Raw genomic sequence first — 18,340 nt, 5'->3', positions numbered from 1 at the left:
GCACAAATTTATTTATTTGCAATAGGAAAAAAAAAATCCAACATACTATTTCAATGCTTTCTTTGGCTTAAAATTATTAGGCCCAAAATTAGCAAGCAACTTAAAAGTATTTTGAAACAGTTTTCAATTTTGGTACCTTAAGCACTATTTTTTTCTTACTTATTCATATGAATGACTGTGGTGAGTACATGCTACCTGACACCTGCCTTACAGACACAAATGCACATCCTGTCCAAGGCTGGGTTCACTCCACTGACAAAATAACTGAGTTTCTCCCTGAATCCTTCAGCCTTTCAGAAAGGAAGGTTAGAGGCACCTATCTTATTCTGATGTTGTTATGCAATTCTGTTCATTTTCCAGGCTCTCCAGCACTATAGATTGAAATGGATTTGCATCACTGACCATCTGTATTGCTCAGAGCTTCAGCTCCTCACACCTCTTCATTCAATCTCTGAGATGTCTTATTACTCCAGCTATTAGAGTCAATAGGCATTACCCCATTTATCTTATTAGCACTGACTGAGGAAGGGTTAGTCTGACCACCATACGAAGCAGCTGTTCCACCCTAACCACATCACTACTTAAAATAAAACAGACCAACTTCTTTTTTTCCCCAAAAAGTGACTTGACAGCTGTGCTGTCTGCTCTGCAGCCTCACTAAAGTCAGACCAAGTAAAAGGTAAGCACTATCTCTACAGTTGTGCAGTGCAGGAGGAGAATTTTTCCTTACTGTTTTCTTTAAACCACATAATCAAGATAGCTGGTTTCCTGTCAGAATAATTATTTTTCCATTATAGGAAAAAACCCACGAACACAATCAAATTAGGAAAATAAATTATCCTTCACACTGAGAACATGTATGCTTAAAAAGCAAATGTCTGCAGTCAAGGTATAAGTCCATCCTAAATATAAAATCAATCATGACATTTAAGTCTTATGTAAAGACTTATGTAGTCGTAAGTATATATAAGTCTTATGTATATATTAAGTCTAATATGTAAAACTTAAAGAGCAGAAATAGAATACTAGAAATTCAATATAATCTTTTCAACAGGGCAGACTCTGACCTAGCCCTAAGGAATCAGATCAATTCTAAGAGCTCAATATTAATACAAAATAAAATCTTTGCTATTAACACAATTCATATGAACATCTTTGATTCTTCATCACAAGGTTTAGGAGTTTCAGCTTGAAACAGCTACAAAAGCCAAGACAGAAATACAGATATACAGGGTTTGGGATGTTGGATTTGTTGGCCTGGTTTGAGAGGTTGGGAGTGTGTGATGTTTGTTTTTAAAGAAATTTAATGGCAATTTACAAGTTCTACTACAATAAACAGAACAAATAAAAAGACATTTCTGGAAGAGTAGTGGTATTAAGTGACTTGTGTTTCAGTATGTTATGCTTAATGCATAACTTTAAAACCAATGAGATCATAACATGTAGTGCAGCACTCATTCTAATCCCCTTCTCTAGTAGCTAGCTTTTTCCGCTGCATCTCTCATGCAGACACACACTCCCTCTTTCCTTTATATATATATGGATATGTATATATATGTATGTATATAAAACCCCACACAAATGCACGCTTTTCACATCCCATAGAGGGTTTGGCAGAACCAAGGGAAGCATTGTTATTGGTGCTGAAATGCAGCACCAACAGCAGGACTCTGCCTCTGCCACAGATCGTGGTCTCACTTTGAGCACACAGGAGTCAATTGTGTTCTCATCCTTCTTCCAGGATGGGAACACGTTCAGAGTTACAGCACACAACCTTAAGGGGCCAAGGAGATACTGGTGGATCTACTCAGAACAACTCAGAACAACTTAAAGACACTACAAAGGACATAGGTATTTCAGTTCTGGGTTTGGTCCCTCTGGGAACATCAATCCCACTAAAGAGGGGCTCTCTACAATGATCACAGACCAATCAATGAGAATCTAATGTCATGCCTGTCTTAGATGGACATCACACAGCAGTGGGTTGATTGCCCAGCCTAACTACTTCCAGACCCATGAGCCCTCCATGTACACCCCAGCACTCTGGGGTACCTGCAGCCCCACACCTCGGCCTCCAGAAGAGACTTAGAATCAGTATAGGAAACCTAGGGTTTAATGCTTCCGAACACTTGTTTTTTATTTATTCCTAATCTAAATTTCTATATATGTGTCAATGTAATTGAGAATTAAGGCTATTTAAAACAGTAAAAATTGATCAGTTAAGGAGTGCCAATTAGGCAGGAACACCCAAACAGATGCCTGAATAAAACTTTACCCCTGATTAACCACTTTACCCCTGATTAGCCCCTTTAAAGAACTGCTTTGGATAAAAAAGCCTTATTAATGGAGGTAGTTCTTGGTTTGGTGTTTGGTTTTTGCTTTGGTGTTCAGTTGTTTTTTTTGAGAAGAAGATAAATCTTTAAACTTTCAATTTTTATTCTGTCAGATGTAATTTCCATATTGCCATTTTTTCAAGAACATAGAAAAATCACAGTCCATTTGGTGGCCCATACACTTGACAGCCAACAGTTGATACAGATACACATGCTACTGATCAACACAGAGGATGCTACCCAGAGGCCCTCTGCAAGCACCAAAGACCTCTCTCAGCTCTATGAGCAGCAGACTATTGCAAAGCCAACTATTAAAACAAAATACACTAGGTCAGTGTATTTCATAAGCAGCTTCTATAGAAGTCATACAATAAAGTAATAGTTTAAGAGAGCATTTGATATTGAAATGGAAATACTATTTTACCTGTCATTCTGCTCCTATTAGTTCCTGCCTCAGCACTAGAAAGCATAAGCACAGAAAACTTGCAGATCAGTTCAGGTCTGTCTGCAGGATTAGATTCAGTGGATGGCTCAGGGTGTCACAATATTTTCCAAGGGCACTTTATTTTCTCTCTGAAGATACTCTTGAAAATGATTTCTTAGTCATTAATTATTCATTCTATTTCTTATAATCAGTTCTTTTAATTAGTATCCCAGGCAGCTTAGCTGACGATCCCACACTTTCAGTAATTAGGGGCAGTTTGTTGCCCCTAATTAACTTCAGACATAGCAAGACTCTTATTACTTTGTTATTTCAGCTGGTTTTATGTTTGCATTGCATATGCTGTCCTGCTTTAATGGCTCAGAAAGGAGACTGTTGTGTCCCTGTAGTGCTATTTATCTCATTTAGGTTCCATATCTTTCTTGACTCTGTGTTAGTTGTTGTATATGAAATCTCTCTGACTCTCTGAAGTCACATCTACACTGGCAATCAGTGTGACACCCGAAAAGTGCATCTGTACAGTGAAACAGAACCTGCCAGCCTGTACAGTCTCCTACCCTTTTGTGCACCTGTAGCAGACACAGCTTGTAATAAAGCAAAAGGGTCATGTATAGAGGCTTTACCCAGTTTTGCTGATTTTATCACACCTCTGTGGCCTCTTGAAGGCCATTCTGGACTGAGTTCTGACCAAATGTTATAGCAATCAATGGGTTAATAAACCATTAGAGTTTAAATATCCAGAACACATAAAACAGCTAGAGGTTTAATTTAGTATTAATCTGAATAATTTCATTATTTTAAATAAATAATGCTTCTCTTTCTTACATGCTGTTTTTCATCTACAGACAGCAAGGTATATTAAAGCAGCAGAAAGACTGGTGTAATCCAGTTGCTCCAATTAAAGTTTGAGGAAGAGTCAAGCAAAGACAACAGCAACTCTGTTCACATTTTATCACTAATCTTCCAGGTGATTCAGCAAGGAAAGAGGTTTTAAAATTTCCCACCCCAGGCTGTATAGGTAGTGGGGGCAAACAGGAGACAAGCAAATCTTCATCTGGCTCTAACAGAAGTCCCGTAAGGTACATCCTACACTCAGGGTGTCAGAGAGAGCCACACACCAAAATACTCACATAGTCTGATATCAGTGGGTGACGGATCTACACAACAAACAGATTAGCTTTACATTGCACAGTAAAGAATGACACTTCTTTTTCAGCAACACATGAGCAAAACACATCAATATATGCACATGCAGCTGGATCTTGTAATTTTCAGCTTTCCACTGTAGAATTATTCCATTTATGGTTATTATATTCCAGGTGGTAAAAGAGAAGGCTTATATTCACAAAACATAGCTAGTATTATAATAGCTTTGTATAACATTTATATAATTTTATAACATTTATTATCACAGAAAAAGGCCTGGGAACGTTAAGTTATTAAGTATGTGAAAACTTGGATGGCAAGAAAAACAACTTTAAAAGCTGGCCTTAATCTCCAGTAGTGTTTTTAAAGTAAATTAGTTTGAGAGAGAAAGTATGCTGAAAAGAACCCAACGTCATATAAACAAGATTGTCAGAACTTGTACCACAGAATATTTAAGCTAAAACACATCTAGCTACTTCATAACCATGCATACATGAGTATGCTCAGAATCTCTACTGTGTGTGGCTATGAGAATGATACTGCATTTGGAGTTAAGGCGGGGCAAGCAGAATCTAAATGCCCATTCAGGCAAAGACTCCAACAGCTAGCTGAAGATTACTATAGAAAAAAAAATTCTAATGGAGTCTGTTAACTTCCATCTCCAAATAATACCACTATTTACTCTTTAATCCCCACTGGTAAGAGACTGAAAAATCCTCTGTCTTTTAATGACACTGTGGGAAGGAAGGGAGAGTGAAAGGGGAACTGATTTCTAAGATGATTTAATATCAGATCTATTCCAAACAACCTCTTATTTTTTTTTCTTTTCTTTGCCTATGCTCCATCCATAACGAGGTCAAAAGAACAAAAAAAAATTAATGGTCAATATTAATATTTTAGAAATAACACATATTTGATGTGTTTAATACTTGGAGTGGAGAAACATTTGTAGAACTCTTCTGAATAAGAAATAACTTTGCTACAAGGCCTCAGAATACATAATTTACAAATAAATCAGGGAGTTTATGAGCAATAGGCACCAAACTGGGGATGTTTCCCAGCAAGATAAACATTCAATGCAGACTGCCTGAAGGTAAACTTTTTTCTTAGAAAAACTCATGAATTCACCATTAGAAAAACCGGAATATATAAAACAACTCCAACTTTCTGCAGAAAGAAAAACCAGTTTTCCCCAGTGCTACTGCTACCCATATTCCCCATATGCTACTGCTTTGGTTTTCATGCAGTCTAACTTCTGCATACCATTTTTCTCACCAGGTCTTTGCCCTAGCTATTCTATATTACACTGACATGAAATCTGAGGCTATTCCCTTATTTACTAGTTTAATCATTATCCTTTTTTCTAGACCAATATCCTTCCTGCAAACTGACACCCAAGATATTCCTCCTTCATTTCAGTTTAATACCGAAAAGCATAACTATCATGACCAATGGATTTCTCTGCTACAAATTCATTCCTCTTTAACTTTGTCATTGTCCTTGCTGAATAGCTCCTCTGCTCCAAAACTGATTCAGTTCCATACCCTTTCTCAACACCTTCAACTTAGTCCATGAAACTCTCCATCACTAATGTCTAGTTCTCCTCTAATTGCTGTAGATATACACCATCTCTTTAGAGGTCTCATTTATACCCTATGTATTTGTCCTTTCCTCCACATCCTTGTCTATGGCCCAAAAAAGTCTACTCAAAGTATTATCCTAAGGATTCTTTTTGTGTCTATCACTCAGAGTATCCCTCCAGCATTTTCATTACACAGAGGCTGCCAGCCTCTATTTCTAAAACCCCACAGACAAGACAATTGAACACAAATGAATAATTAATGGTTGAGAGAAAAATGGAAACACAGTCGCAGAAAAAAATTATTGTATAATCACCTTCTCTTTTTCTAATTTTGATTCACCAGGTCACATATTTAAAGAAGTACTCACTGTAGCTCTGTTCATTCTTCACAATGCTGTTAATTAATGCTTTTCCCCTTCCTGACAGGAAAAACACTCAAGAACATTCTTGAACTCATGCATACAAGCAATCACACTAGAAGAGAAGCATATGTTTTATCTCCTCACTGCAAAGTAAATAAGAACCAGAAATAAATTCTATTGAGCAAGTACCATCAACTTCTAGAGAGTTTTAAACACAAAATGAAAAGCCTTCAATGCTTATGGCTGAGAAAATAACCTTCAAAATGTAAGCTTAAGCTGATGCAGCCTGGTATCGACATGCAAACACTCTATCTCTCCTGCTGCTCAGAGTATCCCACACACAGCAACAAATTGAAAACTGCCTTTTCACAGCTGCTATTCTGAAACCTGGGGGAATCAGCTGCAATGCACAAGAACTGGGCTGCTTTCAATTCAGTGCCAGAACTTTTAGGCAGAAGAGAAATGGGTACTGGAGACAGGCACTAGGCAAATGAGCAGGACTTCAGCAGTCGCTGCTCCTCGCCCTCTGTCCCGTCCGGAATGGCAAGAGCCAGAAGTCACGGAGAAATCTGAGTGCCAGACCTGTGCATGCCACTGCCATCAGCTGGCAGCAAGAGGAGTAACTTGGAAAGAAACATAGGAGGCATGTTTGCAGCTAACATGCCGAAAAAACCCTATACGAAAACTGGTTTCAGGATTAAAGGTTCAAAAGCTGTAGAGACTGGCACCTGGCTCAGACAGAGTAACTGTCTGAGCTCAGCTAAACTGGGGCTCAGCTAAATTCAGAACCAGAGCCAAGACATAAAACCCCAAAACACATCCCTCAGTGAGCAGAGGTGAGGCCGCAAGCAAAGCACCTTCCTAGCAGACAACAAACACCAGAAAACAAACACATCATCCCATCTTCCTCTAGGGATACCTCTAGGTCAATAAAGCAAGTCCTGTCCCTGAGCTATTAGCTTTCCACTTGTAGCAAGGGAAGCAGCAGGAGGCAGGGGTATGTTAAGCCAGCAAAGTAAGGGACATCTACACACAAGGAAAAAAAACCAAGGATAACGGGAGAGTAGAACACAAAGGTACATTAAAAAAGCAACTCAATATATACTGAAAGAAACTTCAGAATGATATTCACTAGTATGAAAAAGAAATGGTAGAAAGCCAGAAAGAGAAAAACCAACTCTAATAACCAGCATGAAAATGGAAAGGCAATTGGTTAGTAGTGTCCCTAAACATGGTAACAACAGGTATGCATGGGGGGAGCAAGGGGGAAAAACTGAAAATTTGCTACTACTTAGTAGTACTTAATGAAGAGTCATCTAGGAACCAAACAGTATTTTCTGTTCTGGCAACAGTGTACAGTTAAATACAGTATATAGTAATTGATATTTTGAAATAATGCACCTCAGGCAGTTAAAGGAGTGTGGTTCAGAGGGGGGGGTAAAGAGTGGTTTCCTCAGCTATGTTATTCCACAGCACCAGTGAGTATATTTCACAGATGATGTCAGAGAAAGTCTTCAAGACGAACTGATTTGTTATTTCTGCCTCTCAATCACCAATTACAGCAGTTCAGACATACAAAATACAACGTGAGAATAACAATTTCAAAGGGTTAGAAATGCAAGGCAGCCTAGCCAGACAACTGCCCCGTACAGTCCCGGCAGAGAAGGCAGCAATCAACTGATCCTTCGAACTTTCCTCCCATCAACTCCCCTGTAAAAAAAACTAACATCTAGTCTTCTGTAGACACTTTAAATAGGGTATTTGCCAACAGAGTTAACATATTTTTTAAATAGAAAAAAATAAATAACCTGAGGTCACACATTCAGAAAAAAAATTTAAATCGTCCCATCAAATAATAACAACTACTCAAATTTCAAACACAAGTATAGATAAAATAGGTAATGAAAACAACAACAAAAAAAACAGACAAAAGAAGGGAGTCATCAATTTTTCATCAGAGTAGACCAGGTTTGCAGACTGTCCAAACATGTTCACTTCATTACACAGCTGTTTACCAATATGTGGTTTTCCAGCTTCTGGCCAAGACACACTGATCAACACTGAGCAGGTAGGCCAGAAGAAGAATTTAAGATTAAAACAAAACTCTGATGAGTTGTCAGTTCTGAAGCAGTACTGGTAACTAGGAGGCTTTGCTTCTCTCATCACCCTTCAGTACTTCTTCAGCCATGGCTGAAGATTCAGTTGCCCATGGCAAGCAACTTTTCTACTGCAGGCAAAACCAACTTCTTCCACAAACAGCCAGTTCTCATGGGGTAGAAAGATCTGTTTGTGTATAATCTTGTCTCAACATGTATAGAGGTCTGTAGGCTACCTATTATGGGTTTTGACAGGATTTACCAGAACTCTCTACACTCACTTGACTAAAATGAAAAATTATGCACAGCTTAGAGCATGATGACAAGGTGCTATGGGGAAAAATAAATCAATAAACTTGATTTAAAATTACTTCCTGTAACACCAGAAGAAGAACTGAAATTTTTAAAGGAAACAATGAAGGTAGAATTGAAAGACATGTTCCTAGAAAGATCTTTAGCAGAATTTTGACCAGATGAACAAGTTTCATAGCTATTTTTTTTCCTCTGGAATGTGTCTAGAGTTTCTGAAAACAATGGTTTTGTATGCATTCTCCTTGTTACCTTAGCAGTGCCGAAAGCAACATCTAATGATGCATGTTCTGAGGCCAAGACACAATTTTTCCTTCCCAAAACATGCTTAGCCAAGAAATAAGCAGATAAATATCACCAGTTCAAAAGTAAGGAGATATGGGGCTTGAGACAGAAGGAAGACAAACGTTGGGAATAAAACTGCAATCCAGAGAATGAAGTCTATCCCCATAACCAGCATCTCCTGACAGTGTTACGTAGTGAACATGTCATTATAAACCTCTCCTTTCAGAGAAATCCAAGAAAGAGGAATGAATGAATGAATGCATGAAAGTTAGATGAAAATAAATTACTGATTATTACTGCTCCTACTTTCAAGAATTAGCTAGAAGTCAAAGGTTTTGATCTACTCATGATTTAGTAGACAGATGGGAGAGAAGGAATGGAAGAGAAATAGGCCATCAAGTATGCAGGAAGTAAACTCACTCAGCTATGAATTCTACATGGCCAGATCAACTACTTCTAATACCCATCACCTATGAAAGCAAGGCCTGAGTTATCAGCTTTGATGTACTAAGCCTTTCATGCATTACAAAATCTTGTTTAGCCTAGGAGCCTAGGAGTGCTACCTCTCCCCTAGTCTTGGATTTCTGTGTGGCCACTTGATTACTAGAGCAAGGTTTAAAATGCTGAGAAAGAAAAACACAGGAATAACACTTTTTTTTTTTTTTTTTTGCTAGTTAATTGTAGCACTTTGCTGTCTCTTCCTTCCCCAGGAACTTTAACACCCATTCATCTCTCAGATACAGAACCTGCCTTTGGCACACACTTGCTGGGTACAACTGGGTGGGTACATTTGGGTTTACAACTGATTAGCATAAACAGCAGTTACCAGGGTCACCATCTAATCACTGACTCAGTACATATATACTCATATATATCATGTGCATTCACATACACCACCTTCCCTTGATGGAAGACAGTCACAAGACAATTTCTTTCACAGCCTAAATCTCATTCTATGGACAAATTCAATCTGGTGATTTGTGATTCAGTTTGGCTGGGGTAAGAGAACTGAAGAAAGAGGAATGGGCTTAGTTAACAACTGTCTTCTGTTGGGACTAGAAATAAGGAGGACTGAAGAGGCAGAAGAAAAAATAGTGAAATATGTCCGAGGGGACTCATAAAAAAGTGGTAACTACAAAAAAGTGACAGTCTCTTTAAACCAGGGGACAGACAAAGTTTGCTTTATAGAAGAACAAAATGTAATGCATTGATGCATCGATATTTCTCTGCAAGGTGGAAAATATATTACTAAATGTTCACAAATATCTATTGAAAATATGTTACTAAATATATATTAGCTCTACTTGGTAGAGCTAACTCCATCTTCATCAGGATATGCCACCCCACCTCAAAAAATAACACCATGCTTCAGTTCCACACCTTCAATATTTGATTATTCCCCCTTCTCTATCAAAAATCTACCAGCAATTAAAGTAAGGCAGGGTATAATAGTAGATCATCAACTAACTCTGAACAGTTAAAAATTATTATTTCTATCACATATCCATCCTAGTGACAAAGGAAAAAAAAAAAAAAAAAAAAAAAAAGAGCCATATTATTAAAGTATGTGATTCAGCAAACCCTGGGCTAAATTACATTGAATTTGTCATTAAAAGCAAGTTAGAGGAATTGACGGACTCTGGTGAATTATGATAGTTCTTGTTTTTTCTAAAAGTTTGATTTTCTTTTTTAATTAATCTTATCTATCACAATACAGCAGAGCTAATTTTACTTAGCAAGAAGAAAGAAGGAAGAAGAAAGGACAACAGAGGAACGAAACACTGCCTGCATTCAAAATTCTTTAATTAGTATAACAGTCCATTAAGTATGGTGGTTTCAAGATACCATATAGTACATTTTAATCTGATACTAAAGCAAGAACATAAGAAGTCAGCCACACTGTAACCCATTTCTCTACTAATATTACACAATGCAGTTGAAGATATTGGATATATGAATTCCATCTCATTCCCTTACTGGATAATATGTTCCACATTAAAAAGGAAGCAAACTGCATTCCTCAATATTTGCTCAGCAATATGCCAAATGAACTGGCAGAAAGAACAAATTACTTCTGCTCTTAAGCAGGGTGGATACTATTCTTAGGTTATCTATAAGACTACTGGTGCAAAAGCACTACAAGGAGTTCACAAGCAGAAAGAGGCAGGGGGCTGAACCCACACAGCATGATAGATTCTCATTCAAAACCATACCTTGGATAACTGATGATGGACAGGGCATGCTGTAGCTAACAGCTCCAGTTACATAACACAGGTAAGGAACCTCAGTCCAGCTGGCAGTGGACAGCCAGCCACATGGTGTCACACAAGTCAGAACTGAAGCAAAAAGAAAGAGATTGAGGAACAGTCCATATCCATATCCTATCTTGGCAGATAGAAAATTAATTCAGAAAATAAGACAGACTTTTATCCCATAGAATATTTTTCACAGAATCACAAAATTAGTAAGGCTAGAAGGGGCAACAGTGGGTCATCTGGTCCAACCTCACTGTTTAAGCAGGGTCATCCCAGAGCACATGGCACAGGATTGCATCCAGATGGTTCTTGAATATCTCCAGTCAGGGAGACTCCACAGTCTCTCTGGGCAATCTGTTACTGTGTGGAATCACACACACGGTAAAGAATCTCTTCCTCATACTCCAGTTCTTTCTCATATTCAGGTGCAACTTCTGTGCATCACTTTCTGCCTGTTGTCTCGTCTTACTACTTTGTCCCACTGAGAAGAGCATCCTCTTGACATCCTCCCTTCAGATACGTTCCCTCTGAGTCATCTTCTTTCCAGACCAGCTGTCACACCTCCAGAAGTGTCTTCCTTCAGGACACGGTTTAAGACAGGTGCTTGTACTCTCATTCCCAAAGCTGACATGGGGCCACCATGCAGCACAGAGAACAGAAATTAGATATAAAAGAGGGCTCCTTCATAGAGCTCTGGGAAATCCCAAACTATCAAAGCAGGTTTTCTGAACTCTCAAAACTCATGACCAGTTCTATTACCCTACATATAATAATTTGGATAATATATACAAAATTGTCAAATAAGAGGAAAGATGGTTATGTGCTTTTCATTACATCTAAACAGAAGTGCAACTCCTAGAAATAATTATTTTTTGTGTTATGTCTAATTTAAAAACAGTATTTCCTGACCAGGAAAGGACAAGTCATCCTTGTTCTGCAGCTAAATTCCTAAATATGACAAAAGTCTCTTTGTACATACAGTACTTAATGAAAAATCCAGAGTTCATTTAAAAATCGTAATTACCAAGAGCAGTATTTAATTTTAGGTATCAAGTCAATTTTTTCAATCAGTCTGTTCACTGTTCATAGTTAAATCCACAACAGTTTTATTTCTGCATTTGCTGCACATCAGTAATCTCTTTTCATACATTTTATTAATAAAAATAATTAATACAGTAGTTATTTTTAAAACAGTTCCTATACTTAGTGACTTAGATCAGTAAGAACTTCTAAATGCTCAGTATCTTCAGCAATTGATGGCCACAAGCTGCAACTTGGAAGCTGATTAGGAGAATTTAATCAAGAGGAGGGCAATGCAGCAGTAGAGCAGGTCACACAGACAGGTTGTGAGATCTCATCCCTGGAGGCTTCTGAGCCTCCTGCTTGAGCCTAGATTGGCATCAACACTACATCAAGTCTGCTTTGGCTTTGTCCAGTGGGAAGTCACACTTAGAGGGATCCAGATGTCTCTTCAAAATATAATTTCTGTGATGATTCTGTGTTGGGGTAGGGAATTTCCAGTGAGTTGAAAATTTTTATTTCAGATTTTCTTTGGCTATCTGCTTACAAGATGTCTCCATTCATGCTCCAGAGTTTAAGTACCTAACACTTAATAAAAACAAATTAATCTTCCAGAAACAATCTTATTATTAGTAACATGTTGCCACACTGACCTGTCTGAGAATTCACTAAACACCATTACCTATAGCAGGAATACTTCAGATATACCAAAACATTTAGTATTGGATTTTACAAACCCTTAGACATATGGAAGTACGTAGATCATAAAAGCCAAGTAGAACTAAATAATTTTTGTGTCCTATCACTATCCTTCTGCAAAGTGATACAGAATGAGGGTTTTGTTAGTTTCTTTTGTTTTGGATTAGTTTGTTTATTTACAAAACTGAAAGTAAAACCCCAATTTTTTAGATCAAACATTTCAAGAACTCAGCTCTTAAGTAGTTACCTGGAAATGCAGCGCCTTAAACCAGAACTTCGTGTATTCTGCTTATTCAATAGCTCAAAAATAAGGAAGAATAAGCATAAATACCTACCACGCACCTGCCAGTTCTCAAAAGCTTGTCTTTCACGTACCAGACACAGAGAATAACTTAGGTCAACCTTCATTAGAAGGTCATTCTCACCACAGGCATGCATGTTGATTGTTTCTGTGTACAAAGAGCACACTCAATAATTCATAAAGAAATAGTTTTCTCGTTCACCTCTATGTTTCATTTGCTCGGGTTGGGTACGGACGGTCAGAACGCGACCCGCAGGAAGCACCTCTGGAAGGTTTAATTCCACCCACGGGTACCGCCGAGAAGCAGAATACATCCTCACACCGCGCTCCCTGCGCTCCTGCGCCCTTCGCACGGCGACTTCGAGCGCAACTCTACAAACTTGAGCGACTTCAGCCCCGGTGAGTGACGGATTTCTATCTAAAGGGTGCGTTTTGGGCCAGGCGCGCTGACAGCCCGCCGTGCCCGGCCGGTGCCGCGGCCCCGCTCAACCTGTTGCGGGCCTGAGGGCGCGGGCCGGCCCGCGGGGGCAGGGGAGCGGGGAGGCGGGGGCTCACCTTCTGCTGCCGCCGGGCCATGTCCGTGGGCTGCTTGGCGTTGAAGGGGTGCGCGATGCACCTCGCGATGAACACGTAGAGCTGCAGCCGGAGCCGCTTCTCCCGCTCCTCTCGCTGCAGGCGCTCCTGCTCGTCCCGGCCCTCGCTCAGCACCGAAGGGCTGGGGCTGGCTGCCCGTGCCGCCCCGGCCTCCCTGCCCCGCGAGTCCCGGGGCGCCGGCGGCAGCGAGCGCGGAGAGCCGCCGCCCGCCGCCACCAGCACGTCCCGCCGCTCCTCTTCCAGCAGCTCATCGGACTCCTCCTCGCTGGAGGAAGGGTCCAGCATCGCTCTGGGCGGGCGCGCCCCGCGGCCGGGCACGGAGCGAGGCGGGGAGCGGCGCGCACCTTTCCGGACACGTCGAGTTTACACACGGACTGTTTCCGACCGCCCGCGGCCGCCGGGCGGGAGCGGCGGGGCGGGAGCAGAGGCGGGGTTTGGGAAGGGGGTCGAGCCTGGGTTGCCGTGGGAATTGCTCCGAGCGGCTCCCGGCGGAGGCAGAGGCGGGACCGGGGCCGGGCTAACATCTCCGGCCGCCCTGGCGAGCGCGGCCGCTCGCCAGTGTCCGGGCCGGGGTTGGGCGGGCTGAGCTGGGGCTGCTGGAACACCGCGGCTGCCAACGCGCTCCCGCGCACGGCTCGGCTCGGCTCGGCTCGGCTCGGCTCGGCTCGGCTGCCCTGCTCCCTGCGACAGGGGCAGCCCTGGCCGGGGAGCCTCAGCAGCGGCGCTCCGCTCGGGCCCTGCCGGCCCTGGCAGCGGCTGGTGCGGTGCTCCTTGCCCCGCGTCCCGGCCGGCTCGGGAAGCGCGCCCGCCGCTCGGCTCGGACACACGGCGGGACTCCCTGCGGCAAGGACAGAGCGGCGGCTGTGCCCGCCCCGAGCCTCGCTGACATCCTCTGCCAAGTGTTGGTGGGGGAATGAGAGGCATCTCAAATGGCCCCAGAAAAGGAAAGCCACCGAAGCCGTGCGTTTCTGAAGTGGCGGGTGGGTTGATGCTGAAGTGTACATTGCTCTCTCAGGTTATTTCTGTTGAGAGCTTGCAGCTACAAATAGGTAGTTCATGTCCCTCTTGAATAGTATTTCTAGACTATCTGAGGATCCAGATAGGTGCACAGTCTCAGTGGTTGTCACAGTTAAGGCTGTGAGAACCATACAAAAGCCTACTGCTAGCACTTGTTAAAATTAAACAAAAAAGGCTTCACCATGTGAGAGGCAAATTTCTGGAGTCTGATCAGGGCCTTTTGGGAAGGGAGGCTGGGGCAGGGAAGGTGTTTTGTGTGGATCAACAAGTCCTCGCTCCCTACATACCCACAAGTGATGGTGCTGCTACCAGGGAGGACAAGGCAACTACTGAACAAGAAAGTATCAGGAGCTAGGAGAACAAAGGTTGGAGGGATGGGCTGGCACACAGAAAGGCCATGACTGTGTGCAGCTCTCAAACAATGGCAGCTGAGGCTGTGTCCACACAGCTCCAGGCCCTGCTCGTTAGCCGTGGCAAGTTTTCAAAGCCCTGCATGAAAACTCAGACTCAGGCAGCCAACCCAATTCTCACTGTATGAGCTGAGCTGGGTTTAGAGTGGTGAAGGACTCTAGTCTGTTATCGGTATTTTGAAGTGCCCAGTACTGCAAATTTAGGAGAGGATCTTTAAAGCTGTCAGTTACCCCCCTAGTGAATCAACTTTCAGAAGGTGGAATTCCTCCTGCTGTGGGCAGCAGCTATTAGCTAGATGGCAGCATTAGGCATTAAGAGCCTGAGTTCTTCTGCCTCTGGATCTGTACAAGGGGAATGAGAGGAGCGCTGAAGGAGAGTCATGCTAACAAACACTCTGGCTTTCTTCACACTTTGGGTGCAAAGTGTAGCAGCCATACAGAAATAGGTGAGCTGTTTTTGCGGGTGGCTTGCTTTCTTAACATTAACTAACAATAGTAGGCAAAACCTTTGAAATGCAGAAAGGTAGTCAGGGAAAAACATAAATGTCAACCTATTGAACATCTCTGGTCACATCTTCTCAGTGCAGTAATTGCTAAAGCCAGTTTTTGTGGGACCACCATCATCAACCACATGCCAGTGCTTGTGTCTCCATGGCAAGTAGTGCTAGTCCTATAGTAGATAAGGGGTAGTTCCATAAAAAATATGGTTACTTTAAATTACTTTTTCACTAAGAGGAATACAATTTCCACCCAGATTTGTGGATGCCTTTTGCAAAAACTTGTTCTCATTCTAATAGCAAATAAAGTAATGCTACAAAAGTCTTGCCACTAAAGATATGCAAAGCACAAATTGAGCTATGAATTCTATGAAACTTTAAAGCAGTCACGTCCCAAACAATTTTAAATGTAATGGCTCAATCCAGCAGTGTCATCTCTGAACTACAGCTGCATTAAGGCCAAGATGATCATGTTGTCATACATAAGATTACATGACTCTTCTTTTTAGAGAATATTATGGTTGCTCCGCTAGCTGCCTGAACCCTTATGGAGGGGAGATGTCTTTCATACTTTCTTTCACGTTTTATATCAGAATCAGAATTGTTAAGATGGACAGGAGCTTTCTGAGCTCATCTAGTCCAACCAGTGGAGCAGGGTCACCTCGAGCAGATTGTCCAGGGCAAAGTCTGCAAGGATGGAGACTCCACAATCTCCCTGGGCAATTCATCCCCATGTTTGACCACTCTCACAGTAAAAATAAACTTTGTTCTTTGTCTAAACAGAATTAATTTCCTATACTTCATTTTGTGCCCGTTACTTCTTATCCTTCCCAGGGCATCACTGAGAAGTGTCTGGCTCTGTGTTCTTTACTTCCCTCCATCAGGTATTTATAAATTTATAAGATTTCCCTGAGCCTCCTCTTTTCCCGGTTGAACTATCCCCTCTTTCTCAGCCTCTCCACATAGCTCACATGCTCCAAATCATTAATCACCTTCCTGACCTTTTTCCTGCTTCAGCATATCCACATTCCTCTTGTATCGTGGAGCCCAGCATTCTGGATGTGGCCTCTCCAGTTCTGAGGAGAGGAGAAGGATCATACCCTTGATGTCCTGGTAGCACTCATTCTAATGCAGCCCAGGATGCTGTTGTTCTTCATTGCTGCAAGGGTGCTTTGCTGGCTCATGTTCATTGTGGTGTCCACCAAAACTTAAATCTTTCTGAAAAGCTGCTTTCAGAAGCCAGTCCCCAGCCTGCACTGATGCATGGAGGTTTCCATCCTTTAGGTGCAGGACTTCCTAATTCCCTTTGTAGAGCTTCTTGAGATCCCAGTTTGCCATTTTCTCCAGCCTCTTGAGCCACACAACCTGAACAGTCACACAATCACGTGGTATGATCTGGGACTTGGGAGGATACTCCTCCCAAGATCATGGTGTCTGCAAACTGTCAGAGGGTGTGCTCTGTCCCATGGTCCAGATCATTAATGGAGATGCTAAATGGCATTGATCACAGTATCAATCTCTGGGTGCAGCATTCCTGATGGGCTTCAGGTGATCTTTGTGTCAGTGATCACAAACCTTTAGGCCAGGCAGCTTAGTGTTCCCACCTAGCCAGCCTGCACTTCATCAGTTCATCTAGAGAGTTCTGTGGCAGAGAGGCAGTGTTGGAAGCCTGGTTGAACTCAAGATAAACAGTATCTGCTCCTCCCTGCTCATCCACCAAGTGAGCTACTCAGTCATGGAAGCCTATCAAGTTGCTTAAGCATAATTTCTCCCCTATAGACCCATGCTGGCTATCCCATCAGTTTTCTGCTTTGAATATGTTTGGAAACAGTTTCCAGAGTTATTTGCTCATAATTTCCCCAGGAATCAAAGTGAGGCTGACTGGTTTGTAGTTCTTTTATTCTTTACTCTTTTCTTATAGTCTTTACTGAAGATAGGAGTGCTATTTGCTTTTTTCCACTACTTGAAACATCCATGTCTTCCCTAGAGCTGCATGCAAAGGACCTCTAGCAAATCAGCAAAGGTCTCATGCATTACTTTCAGGCCTCATCTTTTTTCCCCATATCTTCTTATTTGAGGAAAAAGATGAAATTTAGAAACAATTTAGATTTTGTTTTCCATCAGACCAGGCTCAAAGTAGAATGTTCTCAGCTTGGAATCGGGTACATTGGTAAAATGAATTGACTGTATCTATCAGCATATCTAGCAGTTTAGGATGAACACCCTTACCTTCTGCAGCTCCTTGTATCACAACCCTTTATTTGATCTTGTGTATTTCCATTCTGTAAAGCTACTCTTGTCTAACATTATTTGCATTTTTGCTTCTGATCTCTTGTTGATTCTTGGTGCTACTTTTCATCTGGTACGTTTACATGTAGAGTACGTTTTTCAAATCTATATTTTAGATGTTTCTGCAGAGCACAAAAGCTACCTTTCTGGAGCCCTTTTTGTACTTCACTGATAATGCTACCATCAAACAACAGTGGTATCAGTCTTATAGGAATCAGTCAGAACTTGTCCCTGAATTCCTCAGATGCTTGTGTTCAAATGCTCAGCCAGTAAAGTGCACAAATGTCAATGTATAATATTTATATTCAAATATTTATAGGCTTAAAAAAATCCAACCACAACAATAAAAAGTCAATCATTAGTTCCCATTAAGAAATTTTAACTAAAACTATTTTATTTATATTTACTCTTCAATTTCCCCAAACTCAGAACAAATTTATGTACAATTTCACTAATTCAACTGCATTTTTTTCTGTCTAGATATTATATTCTTCCTTAGTTTGTAGAATATATTAGTCTAAACAAAATGGTGTTAAGAACTGGATTGTTCTTTTCTATATGACAATGAAATGAGGATATTGCTATTAAGTTTTGCTATTTAAGGGATACAAGAAACAATAAAATAGCTGGTGGTGAAAAAAAATCAATTTTGAACTGATTTAAGATTTTTTTTTCCCCAAGATATAAAAATTATAGCTATGTT

The 18,340-nt window shown here is 41.2% G+C and overlaps 1 protein-coding gene across 8 annotated transcripts in view; it reads right to left on the bottom strand.

The window, feature by feature from the left end:
* The window catches only part of CADPS2 (calcium dependent secretion activator 2), a 283,784-nt gene extending 265,868 nt beyond the window's left edge, over positions 1-17,916 (bottom strand). For all 8 annotated transcript variants that reach the window (XM_086886988.1, XM_086886989.1, XM_086886992.1 and 5 more), the window contains exon 1: positions 13,386-17,916. In XM_086886988.1, the coding sequence (XP_086743114.1) occupies positions 13,386-13,709 (324 nt within the window). In that variant the 5' untranslated portion in view covers positions 13,710-17,916. The remainder of the gene's footprint in view (positions 1-13,385) is intronic.
* Positions 17,917-18,340: the final 424 nt, after the last annotated feature.

This window comes from Cyanistes caeruleus, chromosome 4 (assembly GCF_971803275.1).
Source record: "Cyanistes caeruleus chromosome 4, bCyaCae1.hap1.1, whole genome shotgun sequence".
NCBI lineage: Eukaryota > Metazoa > Chordata > Aves > Passeriformes > Paridae > Cyanistes > Cyanistes caeruleus.
This window is presented reverse-complemented; position numbering and strand designations above follow the sequence as displayed.